General features: G+C 37.2%; 1 protein-coding gene across 5 annotated transcripts in view; it reads right to left on the minus strand.

The window, feature by feature from the left end:
* The window catches only part of ATG10 (autophagy related 10), a 312,754-nt gene that overhangs the window by 194,695 nt on the left and 99,587 nt on the right, over positions 1-18,472 (minus strand). For all 5 annotated transcript variants that reach the window (XR_013993689.1, XM_081054357.1, XM_081054356.1 and 2 more), the window contains one exon: positions 6,128-6,247. Coding sequence is in view for 4 of the 5 variants with exons in the window: in XM_081054355.1 (XP_080910481.1) it covers positions 6,128-6,247 (120 nt within the window). In the remaining variant the exon portion in view is untranslated. The remainder of the gene's footprint in view (positions 1-6,127; positions 6,248-18,472) is intronic.

Here is an 18,472-nt window from a genome sequence, read left to right on the forward strand (position 1 = left end):
GATGACAGGAACATTCCAGTTCATTTGACAATTCTATTTATAGTTACTATAAATAATTATATATCATGTTTCCCCAAAAATAAGATGTAGCCGGACAATCAACTGTAATGCATCTTTTGGAGCAAACATTAATATAAGACCTGGTCTTATTTTACTATAAAACCGGGTAGAATAGAATAGAATAGAATAGAATAGAATAGAATAGAACAGAACAGAATAGAATAAGACAGGGTCTTATATTAATGTTTGCTCCAAAAGATGCATTACAGCTGATTATCCTGCTAGGTCTTATTTTCGGGAAAACATGGTATATATGACATTGCTTGGTATGGACCCATCTTTGAGAGACAGCTCCATTCTGATCTCTTGAACCTGAGGGTCAGATCCTGGGCTTGATAAACTCACCAGTGTAAAGGTAACTTCCTACAAGCCTTTTTGAAATACAGCCTGTCAGCCTGCCCAGCGAACCCAAACATCACTGTTAGGCAGGAATGTGTTTTTAATTGTTAAAAGTACACAGTTACTGTAATTATTTAAATTTTAATTTATAAGTTTATAAAGTATTATAGCTTTTGTTTCTCTAATACGCTTGATAATCTTTAAAAATGGCATTAAAATATTTAATTCACAAGTGACACAACCTGTTCTTCTTAAAATGATTGCTTAAGATTTGCATATGCTTAAGTGACAAATCATATCATAACACACAATAAATTATGAATGAAAAATCTAGTGTAACTGATTCTGATTCAATGTTTATTACAAAAACATAGCATGCTGCTCTAAGTGCATTTTTCTCCTAATCTCCAAAGATAAACTAAAAACAAAATCTATTTAGTCTAATCAAGAGACTATATGAGTACAATATATTTTATCTTTATCTTGTGGCATTTGGGGCCAGAAATGATATTTCATTAACTCCCTGTAGATGGCTTAAGCAAATACAGCATTACACTAAAACTAATAGCAGTAACATGCTCACAACCCCTTGAAAAAGGATTATTAATACAGAGATATATTAAAAAATTTTAAATAAGCCAGAGGAAGAAGAATAAAAGTTAAGGAAAAATTAAGTATTTAAAACCAACAAATGTATTTGTTACTCACATAAAGCAACATTATACTTAAGAAACCTGTGGGAAATGTCTATTTCCTTTAGTAAACCTTAATATTGTCACTAAAATTTTAGCAAACAATCTATCTAATCAAATTTTATACAGAGATCAAACAATTTAAGTAGATATTTAATATTTCACCTTTGAAATAAAAATCATTACTTCCAACAATTTGATGTATAAAAACCACCAAAGTGAATGCATACGCAAAGTAACTACTTAACATTAATTCCATTATTTACTGTAATTTGATTATGTTTCTGATAGAAATATTCACTTAGGTTTTATATTATCAGCACATGTGAGACATGGTGAAGAACTAGTCCTGTCTGATATATATATAGAAAGCATTTTTAATCCTCTTTAATAATGTTGTGCTTCAGAAACAAATGGATTCTCTTAACAGAAGAAGGCTATGTAATTCAAGATGTAGTCATCTAACAGAAATCCACTCCCAATTCTCTGTTTAGCTCTTTACTTCATAAAGCCCTAAATCAAAATTTGTAGAAATAATGGATGAACTTGGAAGACTAATTATGCTAAATGAAATAAGCCAGTCACAGAAAGATGAGCACTATATGATACCACTTATATAAGATACCTAGAGTAGTCAAATTCATACAGACGGAAACAGAATGGTGCTTGTGCCAGGGGAGGGGAAAATGAGGAGTTAGTGTTTAATGGGTACAAAGTTTCAATTCTCCAAGACAAAAAAAGTTCTGGAACTTGGTTCCACAACAGTGTAAATGTACTTAATTTTACTGAACTGTACACTTAAAAATGGTTAATGTGGTAAATTTTATGTTATGTGTATTTTATCATAATTTTTAAAATAAATAAAATTTGTAGAAGTAATATTTTATGTCTCTTGAGTCTTTTCCTGAGTTCATTCATTAATTTTAATATCTAACGATAAATAAATTTAGAGTGAACTTGAATAACGTATAATTTTAAGACATATGGGGAGAAAAAAAAGAAAGCCAAGTTAATTAAACTGAGATATATTACATCACTTCATATTTGCCACAGATGCTTTAAAACAGTATGTTCCTGGCTGTGAATTGATAATTGTGGGAGATGGGTGATAGGTACATGGTAATTTATTATACTATTCTATTTACTTTTATACACTTGAAATTTTTCATAATAAGACATTTAAGATAAAGATAGTTGCACAAATAAACAATGCATGAAATTCAGCAGGGCAGCGAGATTAATGGGAAGGGTAAGGTGGGTTTTCTACCAAGACAGTGTTGAAAGCTAAAATATGTCCAAAATAAAATATGGACATATTTTAGAACTCATTTTAGAAATATGAATTTGATCTCATTAACATAATGGTGAAGGGTTTTAAGAAAAGAAATGCAAATTGACCAAAGAGAAAGACTACTGGAAAGAAGGAATTAAAAAATTAATTTAAATTTCTAAGAATAAAATGAAATTTTAAAATTTTACTCTATGTAAACTAGGAAATAAGCTTCTAAGCCGCAAAGGAAGTAATCAATATATTTCTAGTGTGCTGCTATATAAATTTAAAAATATAATCAAGTAGGTTTAACTAAAGAGACAGGGATTAATGGGGGGAGGAGCTTCCCTTCAGACTAACAATTTTCAGATCAAGGCGTTGATGTCCTAGATATTCCCAGATGTTCAATGAGTTACGTTTGGAGTCTGTCTTACTCCACTCTCGTTTTCTCTCCCCATTACCCACCACCACCCCCATCAACACTATAAACTCATGGTTTTTTAAGATATTTAATGTCTTTCAAATAATTGCATTTCTTGTCATTTGCCATCTCCTGCTCCCCCTTCTTAGACTAGAAAATAAAACACTACAGACCAGTGCAGCATCCAGCCCCACTGAAAATCAATGATTTAGAAGTGTTCTCCTAGTTCTGCATACCTCCAGATACAAAAGTTAGAACTGTTTTGCCTACTTTTAGAACCTGTTCTCTTTTACAATTTTAAAAATTATTACCACGTTTCATTAATTCACACTGCTTTTCTCATCAACTTTGCGGGAAAAATGATATTTTGCCTTATCTATAAAGTTGAATGATACCAATTCTCTAAATGTTGTTACAATTCTTTTAAAATTAAAAAATAAAATGGATGGTGCCAAAGGGATTTATGAAGAAACCTAAAGGTATGAGTGACAATATGTGTATTCTTTAAGGAAACTTTCTATGTAAGAAAAAACAAGATTCTTTTTTAAATTAACTTTCAGGGGCAAGAAGGGACAGAGGGAGTCATTACAAAGATGTACAAGGAACCTTTTGGGGGTGACGAATATGTCCACTTTCTTTATTGTGGTGGAAGTTCACGGGTCTATACATCTGCCTAAACTTACAAAATTATACACTTTAAATATGTGCAGTTTACTATTTGCCCATTGTACTTCAATGCAACTATGTTAAAAAATAAAAACACATTTCTGAAGCCTAAACAGCAAAAACAGTAGTGTAAGTACTGTCTACAAAGAGTCCCAGAAAAAGACTGAGCTATTAATAGAGATGGAAGGTTTCAGGGAAATAACCAAGTGACTGATTCACAATTTCCTTAAAAGTGGTACCATAAAAGTGGTATAGGACTACCGAAATTAAGTAGCAAAAATACGAATATCCCAAAATCCAGAAGGGAGAGATCTTTTGCCTGAAGCCCCTTTTACTAATTCAGATCAACAGTATGCGCTGAGGCAAGGTGAGTGAAAAACCACAGTCACACCATGCAGACATCCAATCCCAGACGTCATCAACTGGCCACACATAGCCCGTTATTACACATCACTGGCATGTTGGGTTTGGTTTGTGTTTGAAAAACATCTTTTTGAATTCGTTGCCAACATTTAAACATTTAGAGACTTCTCCCCTCAAACCGTTTTTTCATTTTTCTTGGAAGATCAGGTAACCCTTGGGTCTATTTTCCAATCTGGCAACAGGCCAAGAACTCTGGTCAGCTACAAACCACAGGACTCAGTGTCCATACTGTCATGTTCCTGGCAGCTTGACCCATTTACACGACCACACCTGGTCTCCTTAGACGTTAGAGTTTGTAATCCTTGCCCTAAAGCTATAGAGATTTTCTCTCAACAGTGTTTTGTTTTGTTTTGATACTATCTCTAGGCTCACCCCCACATTAAAAAGAACTATCCTTAATTAGAGGTGCAATTCTCACTCCCAATAGTAGGGAACTTTCCTAACTCAGCAGGCAGTGGCAGCAAAGAAGAAGCTAGACTTAGCTATACCCATCCCTGAAGCAGAAGCCAGACTAAGAATAAAAACAAATCCTAGAAACTGGTTCTCAGGGCACTAGTTTCAACAAATTCAGTGAAGAAACTTCTGACACACATAATTTCCCTCCCAAAGATCTTTCCCAGTGCTCCCCACCCCAACACACACACACACACACACACACACACACACACACACACACATATGCACACACAAATGCATGTAGTTTAGTCCCAGCTCCCTCCTTAACCTTCTTATCCCCTATTCTCCTAGGTCACAAAAATGGTAACAGAAATCTGTATCATCTTGCCTCCAGGTTAAGATAAACGAAAAATTCTTTTTTAGAAAACCTGGTGAAAAGGGAACGTTTCCAAGGAGTAATCACACAAATTCTTACAGGTCAAAAGGGGTCAGAAAACTTCACTCCTTTAATAAACAATAACATTGTATTTAATCATTATATATCAGAAGCATGAATATTAAGGTCAGAATGAGGACAAAGAGAACTTTTATCACTATTACTTAACACTTTTCTAATCAACTCATAAAATAATAGAGAGAAATATTACAAAGAAGACAACAAAAAACTCTTCATTTGTAGATGACCTCACTCTATCTAGAAGACACAAGGGAATTCACTGAAAAACTATGAAAACTAAAAGGAGAATTCAGTAAGGTGATTGAATAGATACAAAGTTAATATACAAAAATGAACAGTTCTTTTACATGTCAATAATAATCATAGACAAAATAATATGAATAAAGATTCAGACAAAATAGCAAACAAAATTACCAAGTACGCAGGATCAAAATTAATAAAAGGTGCAAGGTGCCAGTAAGGTCACGTTAACCTTGAGCAGGAGATGCCCTTGAGGTTTATGGGCTGTCTCCCCAACTGAGAGAGTGGGGCTGGAATCTACCATAGGAAATTGACTCTACACATCTGAACCATCCCATGAGCCACCCTGCCAAAGTGTAGCCAGCATATGACCCAAGAGGAAATGATGGCTTCTCTCCCCAATGACGCACTAGACCTGATCAAGACCTGGATTTCCCGGGCTCGGAATCATAATAATCAGCTCAAAACTGTTCATGTTTCTCACAGTGTATATAGGAAACAGTCAATCAGCAGAGAATCGAGATTCATCACTTTTGAGGAATCAAGTAAGATGTCGAGTAGAGAAAACTTATTCTCTACAAAAAAGGGATTTCAAAGAACTCTAAAAGCTTTTGGCAGAGAACCGTACTAAACACATATGTGAAAATAAATGAGTATGTAGACCTTTTACATTATTATCACTGACTAGAACCAAAAGAAAGAATGTTTTGGAATTTGTTTACATCATTAAGAAATTCGCAATTAACACAGTCCTCAATATTTCAGAATTTGTGATTGTTTGACTATTTGACTATGGTTTGATTTCAGGGTTATCTTTTCACTCTCTGAACAAAAGTGGTTTCCTATGAAAATTAATAGTGTAAACAAATGGTTTGAAGCATCTGTTTATTATCAGATAATTTATATGCTAAGTATTCTTATCTATTAAATTAAAGCAGGTTACCTAAAGACTTGTCTAGATAATACTTCATTAGCCTAATTATAATGAGTACGTATAGTTGAAGCAATAAAATGGACATCTACTTTAAAATTTAAGCCTTTTACTAAGTCAAGCTAGCTTTCATATTAGTTTCAATTACTGAGGTTTTACATGGCAAAAAAAAACCCACAAACAAACAAAAAGAAACTCCATTTAAATAGGAAATAAAATTTTCTATTCTTACCTTTGATGTTCTCCATTCCCAACCATCACCTATCTGCTGTGAATGTTTGATGAATTCTGCACAATAATGCTGGAACGCTTTTTCTCCAAAGAACTCATCTTCTTCCATACTAAATGATAACTGCAATACAAAAACTAAGTATTAGCATCAGCTGTAGAATGAATAGTGAAAGAAATTCTGCTAATTTACTTATTTCTTTAAACAAACCAAAATTTGAAACATAGAATAGAAAAATAAACTCAGAGCCATTCCGAAGAAGTTTTGTTTCTATCTTTCTCATCCTATGCCCTTCTTTTAATCAGAAAGAACATGTGATTGACAGGAAAAACCTAGATTTATAACAACCACAGATCTCTGGTTCAAAAGGTTTAGTTTGTCCATAAATTTAGTTTCAAAAGCTTTTTTCTCACCTCTTATAAGCTAATGCTTCCAGCCTCAGAAGTTCCTCCTGCACCTCGTACCTTAGCTCTTATGTAAAGAATATGACAGTGAGTGGAGCTGAGCTGGTCTGCACACTTTATTAGAAGAGTTCAACTCACTAACAATGTTCGAAAGTCTAAAAATATTTGTTTTTCAAGGTGTAAGGTTATGATCACCTAATTAGTTACCTACTATTGTGTCTACAAATGTGACAAATCAAGGAATACCTATATACTTATTATATAAATCTGTCCAAAACATAAAACATTCTTTATAGAAAGAGAATTTTAGAGCTAGTAGGAAACTCACAGATTATGTTGTTCAAGTCTCTCGATGAGAAAAGATAGACCAAGTAAATTCCCTCATTCTCCTCATTAGTAACAAGCATCATCAGGACAATTAGTACTTGTTGACCAATTACTTTGTCAAGTACTATGCTAGGCACTTCACATTCCCATTTAGTCCTCACACAATCCAAAAGTTGTCACCCCCATCGCCTCAACTGAAAAAAGAGAAAGTAATCTGCTCAAGAATATAAATGAGAAAGGACTTAAAACCCAGTTTGGCTCCAGGGCCAATGATCTATCTATAATAGCTGATTCCCAGTCCAGTGTTCTTTCTTTTTCTTTTTTCAGTAGTTTCAGGTGTTCCAGTGCTCTTTCTGAGTATTCAAATTTAGTATGACCTATATAAGAATTTGTTCATTGATCCAACAAATGCATATTGAATATCTACTAAGTAGTAAGTACTGTGCCCAGATGGTTAGATATGAAAAAAATATATATAGTCCTTGCCTTGTAAGAACTCATACAGTAATGAAGGGAGATAAGCAATAAAAATAATCACAATAGAAACGCTCTTAACCAACCTCCATTCAACCAATTTTGCCAGATTAATGAACACAATGTCCATTCCCTCCATAAAACGACTTATATCTACAGGATTCTAATCATAAAATACCTCTACTCCTCTCAGTTGAAGGTATACTCACAAACTACATTCTTGTATTATAAGTATACTTCAATTAAATGTTATGCAAACCACACCAATAAAATATAAAAAGTAAAAAAGATAGACAATTATTATTTCTAAGATATAATGCCTTGGAAAATTTTTATAAAGGTTAAGTCTCCATAAGAAAAACAAACTACTATTGAACTAGCTATGGACAATGCAACTGAAAAATTTGGTGGTGGGAAAATCATACAATTCTGCATTCAGATTGTTGCATAATATGGCTTAAGTTCTTCATTTAAATCAAAACTTTCATTTAAACCAAAAATACAGAAAATGCATTCTGGGCTCAGTTTAATCAGGGATGAACAATGAATTCCAGTAAAGTATCAACATTCAAAGACAATGCCTTGGTCATATATGAAAAATTTGGCAAGTGAATGTCTTTATACAATTTAAGTTGAAATAAAATATTTCAAGTATGCATGTATATTATTTTTAATTCTATCTTTAATCGACTTCCTCAATTAACTGCTCAACTCTCATTTCTTACTGCACTGGAAAAGAGGACTTCTACTTAGTCTATACAATAATGAAGACGTATACAGATTATAGTTAGCACAAGAAGGGTCCCTCACACAGGAGGGAAATGTGTGAAGGCATGAGTTATGCAAGAGTCATACAGGAAATGGAGAATCAGACCTTGGAGCTGAAAAGATCAAAATAATAAATCACTGCGGGCGCTGTAGAAGATGATCTGAGGAGGACAAGCCTGAAAGCAGGGAGAAGAGTTAGAACATATTGCAGTGATCTGGGTGAGAGGTCATGAGGATCTGAATCGAGGTAATGAAAGAGAGCAGAAAGAATAGGCATGTTAAGTTATGGAGAGAAACCAAGATTGATTTAAGAGATTTGGAAGTTGTCTGTATAAAAGAGACAAAGGAAACCATGAGGATGAATAGCAGTTAGAATGCATATAGCAGATTCTTAACATGGCTTCTGGTGGATCATGAAAGTTTACACTAAATTTTGCATGTACGTGCCTATCTACATTTGGGGGGAGAAAGATTCTATCATTTTCAACAGGTTGTTTAAAAGGTCTTAACCAAAAAGTTAGGAATCTCTATGAATAGTGAGAAGAGTGGGTTGAGAAAGAAATCTATAGAACACTGGGGCATTTAAGGAACCTATAGAGCAGGGGTGTCCAAACTGTGGCCTGCAGGCCAACTGCTGCCCGCAATCCATTTTTAATTGTCCCACAGCAAATTCCAAAAATATATTTAGTTTACTTAAATAAACCAGGTAAGGCAATGCGTACTTTACCTCGAGTGAGTGGCCCGGCTGTTTGTGTATTTTACCGCATATGGCCCTCGGTGAAAAATATTGAAAAAAATTTGGACACCCCTGCTATAGAGGAAGAGGAATCAACAAAAGAGCTAGAGAATACAAAGTTAGGCATTGGGAGGAAATCCTAGGAAGGGCAATGGGATGAAGGTTTCAAGGGAGTAGAGAATAACTAACAAATAACCAATAATGTCAAAATAAAAGAGAGGCCTGTTAAGAAAGGACTGAAAATATCCATGGAACTGACAATGGAGCAGTCATTGGTGCCTGCGTGAGCAATTTCAGCAGCAGTAGAGACAAGCCAGGCTGTGATGGCCTAAGGAGAAAACTAAAAGGAAATAGTGAAAACTTCGTCAACTTGTTTTCAAAAGCTTGGTTGAAAAATACATACAAAATGGGGACAGAAGTAGCACATAGACTTAAGGAAGGATTTTGTTTTGTCTAAGAAAGGGGGAAATCTGAATATACATTTGAGCTGAGCAAGGGGGGTAGGGTTGAGATGGAAAAGCTGAAAAAAGATGAATCAATGTCCTAAAGGGGTTGGCAGAAGATGTGGTCAATAGCACAGGAGGATGGGTATGAACAATACAATGGACACCTTGCCCCTTGCAATGGGAGGAAAGGCATTTGAGGATGAATACTGAATATAAAATTTAAAGTTTTTCGAACAGGACCCAAAGTTAGGGAAGACAAAATCTGATAGTCACAAGATTTTTTGATGCAGGGGCAGGCAAGATGGGCTAGAGAAGTGACAGGATAGTGATGAAAGGAGAAATTTGAGAAAACGAGGATCAATTTGAAATGCTGGTGAGAGCAATGAGAGGACAGCAAAAAACGATAAGCAAACAGAAGTAAAGACCCAGCAAGAGAAATAAAGCTCTCCAGGTTGGAGAGCCTGAATTGGTGGGCAATATTCTGCATGGTGTGATTGCCTTCAGGAGCGCTCAGCTCCTCAAGTGTGGGAACCAGCAGAGAAGGCCACTCCACCATGCATGCAAACTTGGAGTTTTTCTGGGTTGATTCAGTGGAAGGACCTGGTAAAGAGGGAACAGTATATGCTAGTGAGATTAGCTCAAGGTTCAGATTAGGTAGAAAAGGAAAAGATGCCAAGAGAAGGTTTAAGGGGATGGGCAAATAAGACAGTATCATGGAAGATTACATATCAAAAAGGGCTAAGAATAGTGAAAGTGAAAGGAGGGAAATGAAAGAATGGGAAGACTATGAGCTGTGGCCATGTAAGTGAGTACATAAACTAGCTTGCAGCTGAAGGTCACTGATGGTTAGGAAGTCAAAAAACAAAAAACAGAAAAACAGAGTCTTATAATGTTTGCTGTTTTCCACATGGACACTGAAATCACTGAGGATTATCCTGAGAATTGGTGGGGACAGAAGGTTCTTTAAAGAATATGGAAGATCAACTGGGAGACTTGTAAATGAAAAGGGGCAAATAGTAGAAGAGCACAAAGATAGTAAATGATACATAATCTACAGCACCGATTCCATCGAGATCACAAATAAACTAACACATGTGCTCCTGATGAACCAGAATACATCCTCGGATTCCTTCTCAAGATGGCACTAAAAGCAGCCACTACCAGTGGACAAGGACAGCACGTGAGTAAAAAACGTACCCTACCATATCTGATAGAGCTGAACTGCATGAGCCTCAAAGAAGCAGGGATATTTACATGAGGCTGAACAAGCAGTGACCAATACCCTGAGCCTTAAAGGGTGGAAGAAAAAGCAGCTTCCATTCAAAGGGTTCCAATATTTTTTTAAGCCAAGTTTCCTTTAAAACTAATTGGTGGAAGCACTGATCTGTGAAGATGTTAATTAACATCATGAGAGACAGAAGTATGGAAACTGATCACCATCCCCACCCTGGGTATTTACAATGCACACTGTGGTGAAGAAACTATTAACTCGGGATTTCTCATCTCTTTTGACCATAGATTTCTTTTTGGGGGGAACACTTTTTAACAACTTATTTCACAGAAGGTAGCGAAGGAAATAATGGGTTAAGGCTTTGGGCAAGTTTGTTTGCTATGGATGTGTGCTCCTGAGATCATAATGGAAAATCTGAGGAGGTGGGGGAACAGTGGGAGAACAGGTTTGGGAAGAGAAAGCACCAAGTACAGGAATGTAAGTACAGAAGAGATGATAAACTGCAGACAATAAGCTACTGAGGCAGTCACTAAATGTTTCTGAGATGTGAGATCTCCAGGTTACACACAGAAATCTGGTTGATAAAGTGCTTCAGTGCAGGTATAAGGTGAGAAAGTGACATCTAAGAACACACTAAAACGAAGAACAGGAGCTAACTAAGCAAAAGGGGGAAAGTGAAGGGAACAGAATGTGTAAATGTCTGTATATAAAAGAACGTTTGATAATTGAAGAACTCTTGTTTGACTGAAATACAGAGGTAGAAAAAGGGTTCTGGAAGAACTAGTGCTGATGTAGACGGGGCTCAAAAGGGGTTTGAAAGCGGGAATGAACTGATCAGATCTGCATTCTGGCTTCCAGTGGAGACTACAGGTCTTCCCTGGCTGGATAAAGACCAGTTAAAAGGCTCTTAAATGAATCTGGGAGAGACATAATGATACTAAACAAAGATTGGCAGTAGGGCAGAAGAGGGAGGAATTCAAAAGACTTTTTGATAGTAGACTCATTAAAACAACTGGTAGATCTTAGTATGTAAGGGACGGTGAGAGAGTGGATTCAAGAAAGATTCCCAGCTTTTTGCCTTAGGTGATGGTACACTGACTGAAACGAGGAACCCTGGAGGAAGAGGTTTGGGAGTGAAACGAGTTTATTTCAGCCATACTGAGTTTCAGTTTTAAACGCCTGTGGCATTCCCAAGTGATGATATTTAGCAGGCATTCTGACATGGATTTGGAACTCAGAAGGAAAGAGAAATCTGGGCTGTAAATACTGATTGTAAATCAACATTACACAGCTGATAACAGAACACAGTCAATCATTCAGGGAGCGGATACAGAACTAGACTAGGAAGAATGAAATGGTGCAGTCAGAGAAATAGTTTTTCCAACTACATGATGGCCCTGACACTTACTGAGAAGTATGCAATCAAAGAAAAACTGAATCTAATTCATAAAGAATATTAATATATTTTGGAATATGTTATAAATTCCAAACAAACCCTTACTTAATAACAAAATTGAACTAAGTAAAAACACTCCATTCCCTAAGCCCTCTGGTTACTTGAGGTTTACTGAACTATTCAAAATGTTAGTTGAAACATAAAATTTCACTCAATAGCCATAGTTTATCTAATTAACAGCACTGTGCCACTAGCAAGATGACTGAACATCAAAGCACTAATTAATATTTGGTTGAATACTTTTAAAATTATCTAAGACTAGGCTTTGCTGAAGGATGTTACATACAATAATAAAAAACACTTATGGCTTGATTACAAAATTAGGAACTATACTATATTAAAATGATATCCATCTCAATTCAAATCATGATAATGTGTCATAATGAAATATCACTGAATAATTATTCTTTTTGCTCAAGTAAGAATATTTCAACTCACTGAAAAAATGAAAATATAATATAATCAACATTTTAATGTGTACTATTCAAGTCGTAATACTCTGGTATTCTACCAAGTTTATAGACTAGTAGAGGCAGAAATTAGAATCTTATAACTTCCTATTATGAGATGGTTGAAATTATGATCAAAAATGGAAATAACCACCACTGCAGCTTATTAAGCAACAATGACAAGAATAATCCTTACTTTATAAATGAAAAACCTTAGACGTGAACTATGTTTCCAGACTTAAACAGAACACAGGTGAACTCTCAGTAAAAGAATGAATTCTAACTCTCATCTATCCTAAACAATGAACCTCTCATATCTTATTATAAGTAAAAGTTAGAAATGAGTCAGAGCCCTTTCATGTTGTAAAGTATAAGTTGTTTATACATCTGTTTTACTTGAGTCTCTCTTGCTAAACAGTTGTTTGAGATATATATATATATATATATTTTAAGCTCAAACAATCAAACCCTTTTTTTTAACTGTTTCAGCAGATTAGAAAGGTAGAATAAATATTTTATTTTCCCCACCAAGTGAAAGAAGTCTTTCTAAACTACAGGTTAGCCCTAAGACTAGACAGTGTAAAGAAGCTTATTCTGCTGCTACTAAATATATCTTTTCAGAAAAGCAGCCCCAGTGAATTCTAATACCTTGTATAATCATTGTTCAAATGATCCTTATTTAATTAAAAACAATTTTTTTCACTACTACTCTCCATATTTTTTATGTGCTTTTTAATCTAATGTGTAGAGAACTGATACGTTTTGTTGGTCAGAGACCTTTCTTTGGATGAATCTATAAATCAACGTGTATCCGGGTCATCATGAGACTAAAACACTTTAAGAAATGTAACTAAATTTCCCCAGAACTTAAGATCATTTATAAAAATGCGATTATCACAGAACGTACTATGCATATCCTTCAACGTTAAGGATCATTTTCAACTAATAAAAGTAAGCAACCTCTTGTCCCTCGTTGCAGCAAGTCTACATTATAACCTTAGATTTAGACTCTTTCCTAAAAAAACACGCACTTACTAGCTAGAAAGTTAAACTCAACCCATTACCTTTATGAGAATTTGATTTGAATTCATTTAATTAGTTAATCACTTACCTAGCAGGGTCCTTGGGCAGTGGTCCTCAAATTTTAGAGAGCAAAGAAACAACCAGGGTACAAATGTAAATGTGGCCATTAAATGATGACATCATTCTGACGGCCCCAACATAAGCATTTACAATTAGCACCAGAAATGACTTTTGAGTAAGAATCATGGTAGAAAACATGAGACAAAAGATGGTTCATTTTGACGGGGCTAGTGAGAGGCCTGGATTTCAAGGCATTTGTCAGCCCAGTAGGGCACAGCAGGCATGGCCCAGGTAATCCAATAAATAGGGAAGCAGCAAAAGAGGAAGTCTTTTTAGTCCTGACAGCAACAGACTCTGTGCTCCCCCTCCTTGTCGTTTCACTGAAACCCATATCCCAAATCAAAGTTTCACTGGGATACAATATTGTACCTGGCCTAGAATTGAGGGGATCTTTATTGGTAGCTGAGCTTGCCTTGCTATGTCTGCAGCAGGAGCTCCACTTAGGAAGAGGATAAGAAGGCATCTCACTCTCCCCCATCCTATAGTTCCTTCAGAAAAATGAGCCTGAGTTGCCCCCTCCCCTACTGGCTTCCAATGCCCATTGGTGATTTTCTTTCAAGGCAGTTGTCTTTCAATAATAGAATGTCCATGGCCAGAAGTGGAAGGTGAAGCCAAGTGGAGCACTGCACATGGTGAGGTAAAGTCCACCACAGGGAGCTGTGGGAAGAGGATGAGCCTCCGAATGGTACTGTCTCACCACTACCCCTCCTCTCCCAAGTCCCCAAGCACTATAAATTATTTCAAACCACACAAAAACACTCCCCTCATTATAGACACAGGAGCAAAAGATTAAACAATAGGAAAGGAAGGACCTTCCCTGAGCACAGAAAAGATCCTAAATTTGGCTGAACCTGTCAACCTGCTCTCCAACCTACCACTGAGAGCAAGAATCCTCTAGCATCTAGATGCAGCGAAGGGGACGAAGGGAGTTTACTCACTATGGCCAGGTCAACACCATCCCTACACAAGTCCCTCCCCGGTCAAAATGAGAAAACCCAGAGCATCAATAACAGTACAGGGCCGATAAGAAGCTCTTAAACCACCGAAAAGAAGAGCACTACCATAAAGAGGAAGAGGGAAAGCTTGCTTCTGAAGCAGGCTTACACTGGGAATCAGGGAAAAAACTTAGAAATATCGATTTTACACTCCCAACTGAAAAAGAAAAAGGAAAATCCAGCCTCTAAAACAAGAGATATTCAACAAATGGGAAGGTAAAGAAAATGATCAACACGATGTCGGAAGCTATAGACTCGCTGCTAGTCTAAACACAGATAACAGAGCTCTGTGTTTGTTTTTTTGTTTTTGTTTTTTATTGGGGAAGGGGAACAGGACTTTATTGGGGAACAGTGTATACTTCCAGGACTTTTCCACATCAAGTTGTTGTCCTTTCAATCTCAATGAGGGCGCAGCTCAGCTCCAGGTCCAGTTGCCATTGTTAGTTGCAGGGGGCACAACCCACCATCCCTTGCAGGAGTCGAACCAGCAACCTTGTGGTTGAAAGGACACGCTCCAACCAACTGAGCCATCTGACCACTCGGAAGCTAAGCGTCAGCTCATTGAGTTCATTCTGGTTGCGGAGGGCGCAGCTTGCTGGACCACGTGGGAATGGAACCGGCAGCCCTGTTGCCCGGAGCTCATGCTCTGACCAACTGAGCCACACGTCTGCCCTAGAACTCGGTGTTTTTTAAAACACACTACCAAGAACCATTATTTTGTTGGGGAAAAAAAATAAGGAGCTGGACATTTTTGTAATGGAAGTGACATTCCCTTTAAATTTTTCTTGTTGCAAAATCTTCATTGAAAACTAAATTAACACAGACAATAGTTTAGTGGTTACCAGAGGGTAAGGGGAGTGGGGAGTGGGAGATGAGAGTGGAAGGGGATCAAATATATGGTGATGGAAGGAGAACTGACTCTGGGTGGTGGAAACACACAATGGGATTTATAGATGATGTAATACAGAATTGTACACGTGAAATCTATGTAATTTTACTAACAATTGTCACCCCAATAAATTAAAAAAAAAAACTAGATTAAATTAATGAGCCTTCTTATTTCCATAAGCTTTTCATTAATTCACTCAGCACCTACAACATCCTAGCACTTGCTGTGTGTGTCCTTACAGGAAGGAGTGTCAACATTTTCCTGAGGAAATCAGAGAAGACTCCAAAAAAAAGGGAGTATGGAAGACTTAAGTTCCATTCTTGAAGAATTGAATTTTGAAATCTGAATAAGGGCCTACCAAGTGGAGACATAGGCCTGCCAAAAAGATGAAAGAGATCCTACAAGACAAGGCCTGAAAGGAGTATGCTAAATTCAAAAAAAAAAAGCAGTAGCTAGAGCATAGGTTGAGTAAAGTATGGGCAGATAAGATCCAAAGGTTCCCAGCATCAGGAGGGACCAGTTTCAATGAGGGTGTTTAGAAATTAGTGGGATCACACTGGATAGTTTCTTATTGCTGTTTACTGCTCAGAACCAAGGTATAAAAAGCATCTTACAATATATGAGACAGCCTCATAAAAATGCTAATTAAGCCCCATTTGAAAAACATCCGGAAGTAGTTTGGGGCTTTAAAAGGTCTGAAGAACTTAACCCTAGGGTTTCTTAGCTTATTTGTGAGATCTGCTTTCACAATCTGCATTTCACTCACTAAATATTTATTTCCAAGGAAGCTGTGTTTCTCCTGAGCAAGTGATATGTTGCTTTCTTTACTTTGACCATCATGAAGCTTAGACCTTAGCTGTGGTCCACCTTTAACAATTGTACAACTTTTCATAGTATATATTTCAGTATAAAACATTCCAATCTCATCTATCAAAGCTTCATATTTTCTTTATTTTTTGTTATTATATTATATGTAATTTATAAACCTCAAATACTTTTAGAACCAAATAGAGTATAAATTTTAAAATATAAGCAAGAGAAGTAAAATGGAAAACAGAAAGAAAACTAGAATCATCCTGGGAGTACTTTAAGAGACTTTTTAAAAATACAATAATATATGGTCTTTGCCCTCAATAATTTGTAATCAAATTTGTAATAAAAGAACATTAGAGAATAAAAGACAGCAAAAACCAGGGATAAATTGTATAACCACAGTTTAAAGAATTAGTATGGATTAAAATAATGAAAATAGCATGTATTGAGCTCTTACTATATGTCAAGAACTGTGTTAACTTGTTAAATCCTCACAGCAACCCTATAAGGTAGTTACTGTGATTTTTCTCCATTTTACAGATGAGAAAACTGAGACAGAATAGTTAAGTAATTGTCCAAGGTAACACAGCTGTTAAATCTGGCCACTTGACCTAAGGCAGTCTAGAATCAGAGTCTGTGCCCTAGAGGAGTTACATTTCAGATAATACATGGATTATAAGAGGATATTGAAAGGCAGAGATACAATATTTAAAAAAATGAGGAGGATGGCTTGGGTATGGGGATAGGCAGTGAACCTAGGAACAGGTTGAAATAGGCAGAGTAGGCAGAATCTGAGAGTCTGAGAGTCTAGTCTGGTCAAGATGGCAGAGTAGGTAAACACTGTGCTTGCCTCCTCTCATGACCATATCAAAATTACGATGCAACTACAAAATAACCATCACTGAGAATCACCTCAAGTCTAGCTGAACTGAAGTCCTAAAACTAAGGACATACAGAAGAAGCCACCTGAAGACTGGTAGGAGGAGCAGAGACACATAAAGGGCTGGTCCCACACACACATGTGACCATTAAAAATCGGGAGGGACATCTCAGCTGAGGAGGAAACCCTTCCCCCCAAAAGGAGCAAGCGGTCCCAGCCCCACACCAGGCTCCCGAGTCCAGGGATCCAGTGCTGGGGAGAGGAGTCCCCGTAAGTCCTGGATGTGAAAACCAGAGGAGATTGTGGCTGAGTGAGACAGAAGGTGGTTACAGTCCCAGGAGTTCCTCTTAGAGGACCCACACATGGATTTATTCACTGACAGAATCACTCGTTCTGAGCTCAAAGCTGGGGCAACAGCTCAAAAGGTACGAGGGACATACGGAGAGGAACTGAATTGTCTGGCTTCACAGCAAAGCCTGGAGTGGCATCTTTCTCCCAGACACAAGTGCAGAAGTCATTGTTCCCTTGTTGAGCCCTCCCCACTCCAAGCACAGAGAAACAGGTGGGTACTATATCTGAGTACCATCAACCTAGCTAACATAATGCCATTCACCCTCCACTGTGATTCCCTAAGATCTGGCCCCACCCAACTTTTAGGCACACCCAAGCCATTTCCAGTGACTTTTCCATACAAACAGCCTGCCTTAGCTCATTCTGTGGACTTTCCTAAAATCTCTCAAAAGTTCACAAACCTCAAATGAGCAGCATCTGGACTCAGCATACCCCGTGCCTTTTGCTATGCAGCCCCAAGCTGAGCATTAATGGCAGTTGGCCTCAGTTTCGAGATTAGCCTCTCCCAGGCACTTCCAAACCCAGCACAAGTGGCAACTATCTGCAGGTCACTTTGTAGCTCATACCAAGTGGCACTTGGAAGGGCTAATCTTGGCCTGCAACAGAGACTCTTCCAAAAGATTTCAGACCACACCAGAGCACCACCCAACCACCTCCACAATGACACACCCAAAGGGCAGACTGGGCAGGCACCAGACCTCTGCTAAAGCAAATACCGTTCCATAGAGTCAGCCTCTGCACTATAGCTCTTCCACTGTAGTCACAGCCAGTCCTCACAACCAATCAGCGTGAGGGTCAATCCCTCTCATTCACATGTAAATAGCAACCAAGGCTCAACTACAACAGGAGGGTATGAATAACACACAAAAGTGATACACCTGGAGCAACTGGCTCAGGGGACCAGGGAGACTGGCCACTGGGCCCTATAGGACACCTACTACATAAGGCCACTCTACTAAGACTGGGAGATATAGCAGGCCTACCTA

Source organism: Rhinolophus hipposideros (assembly GCF_964194185.1).
Source record: "Rhinolophus hipposideros genome assembly, chromosome: 7".
NCBI lineage: Eukaryota > Metazoa > Chordata > Mammalia > Chiroptera > Rhinolophidae > Rhinolophus > Rhinolophus hipposideros.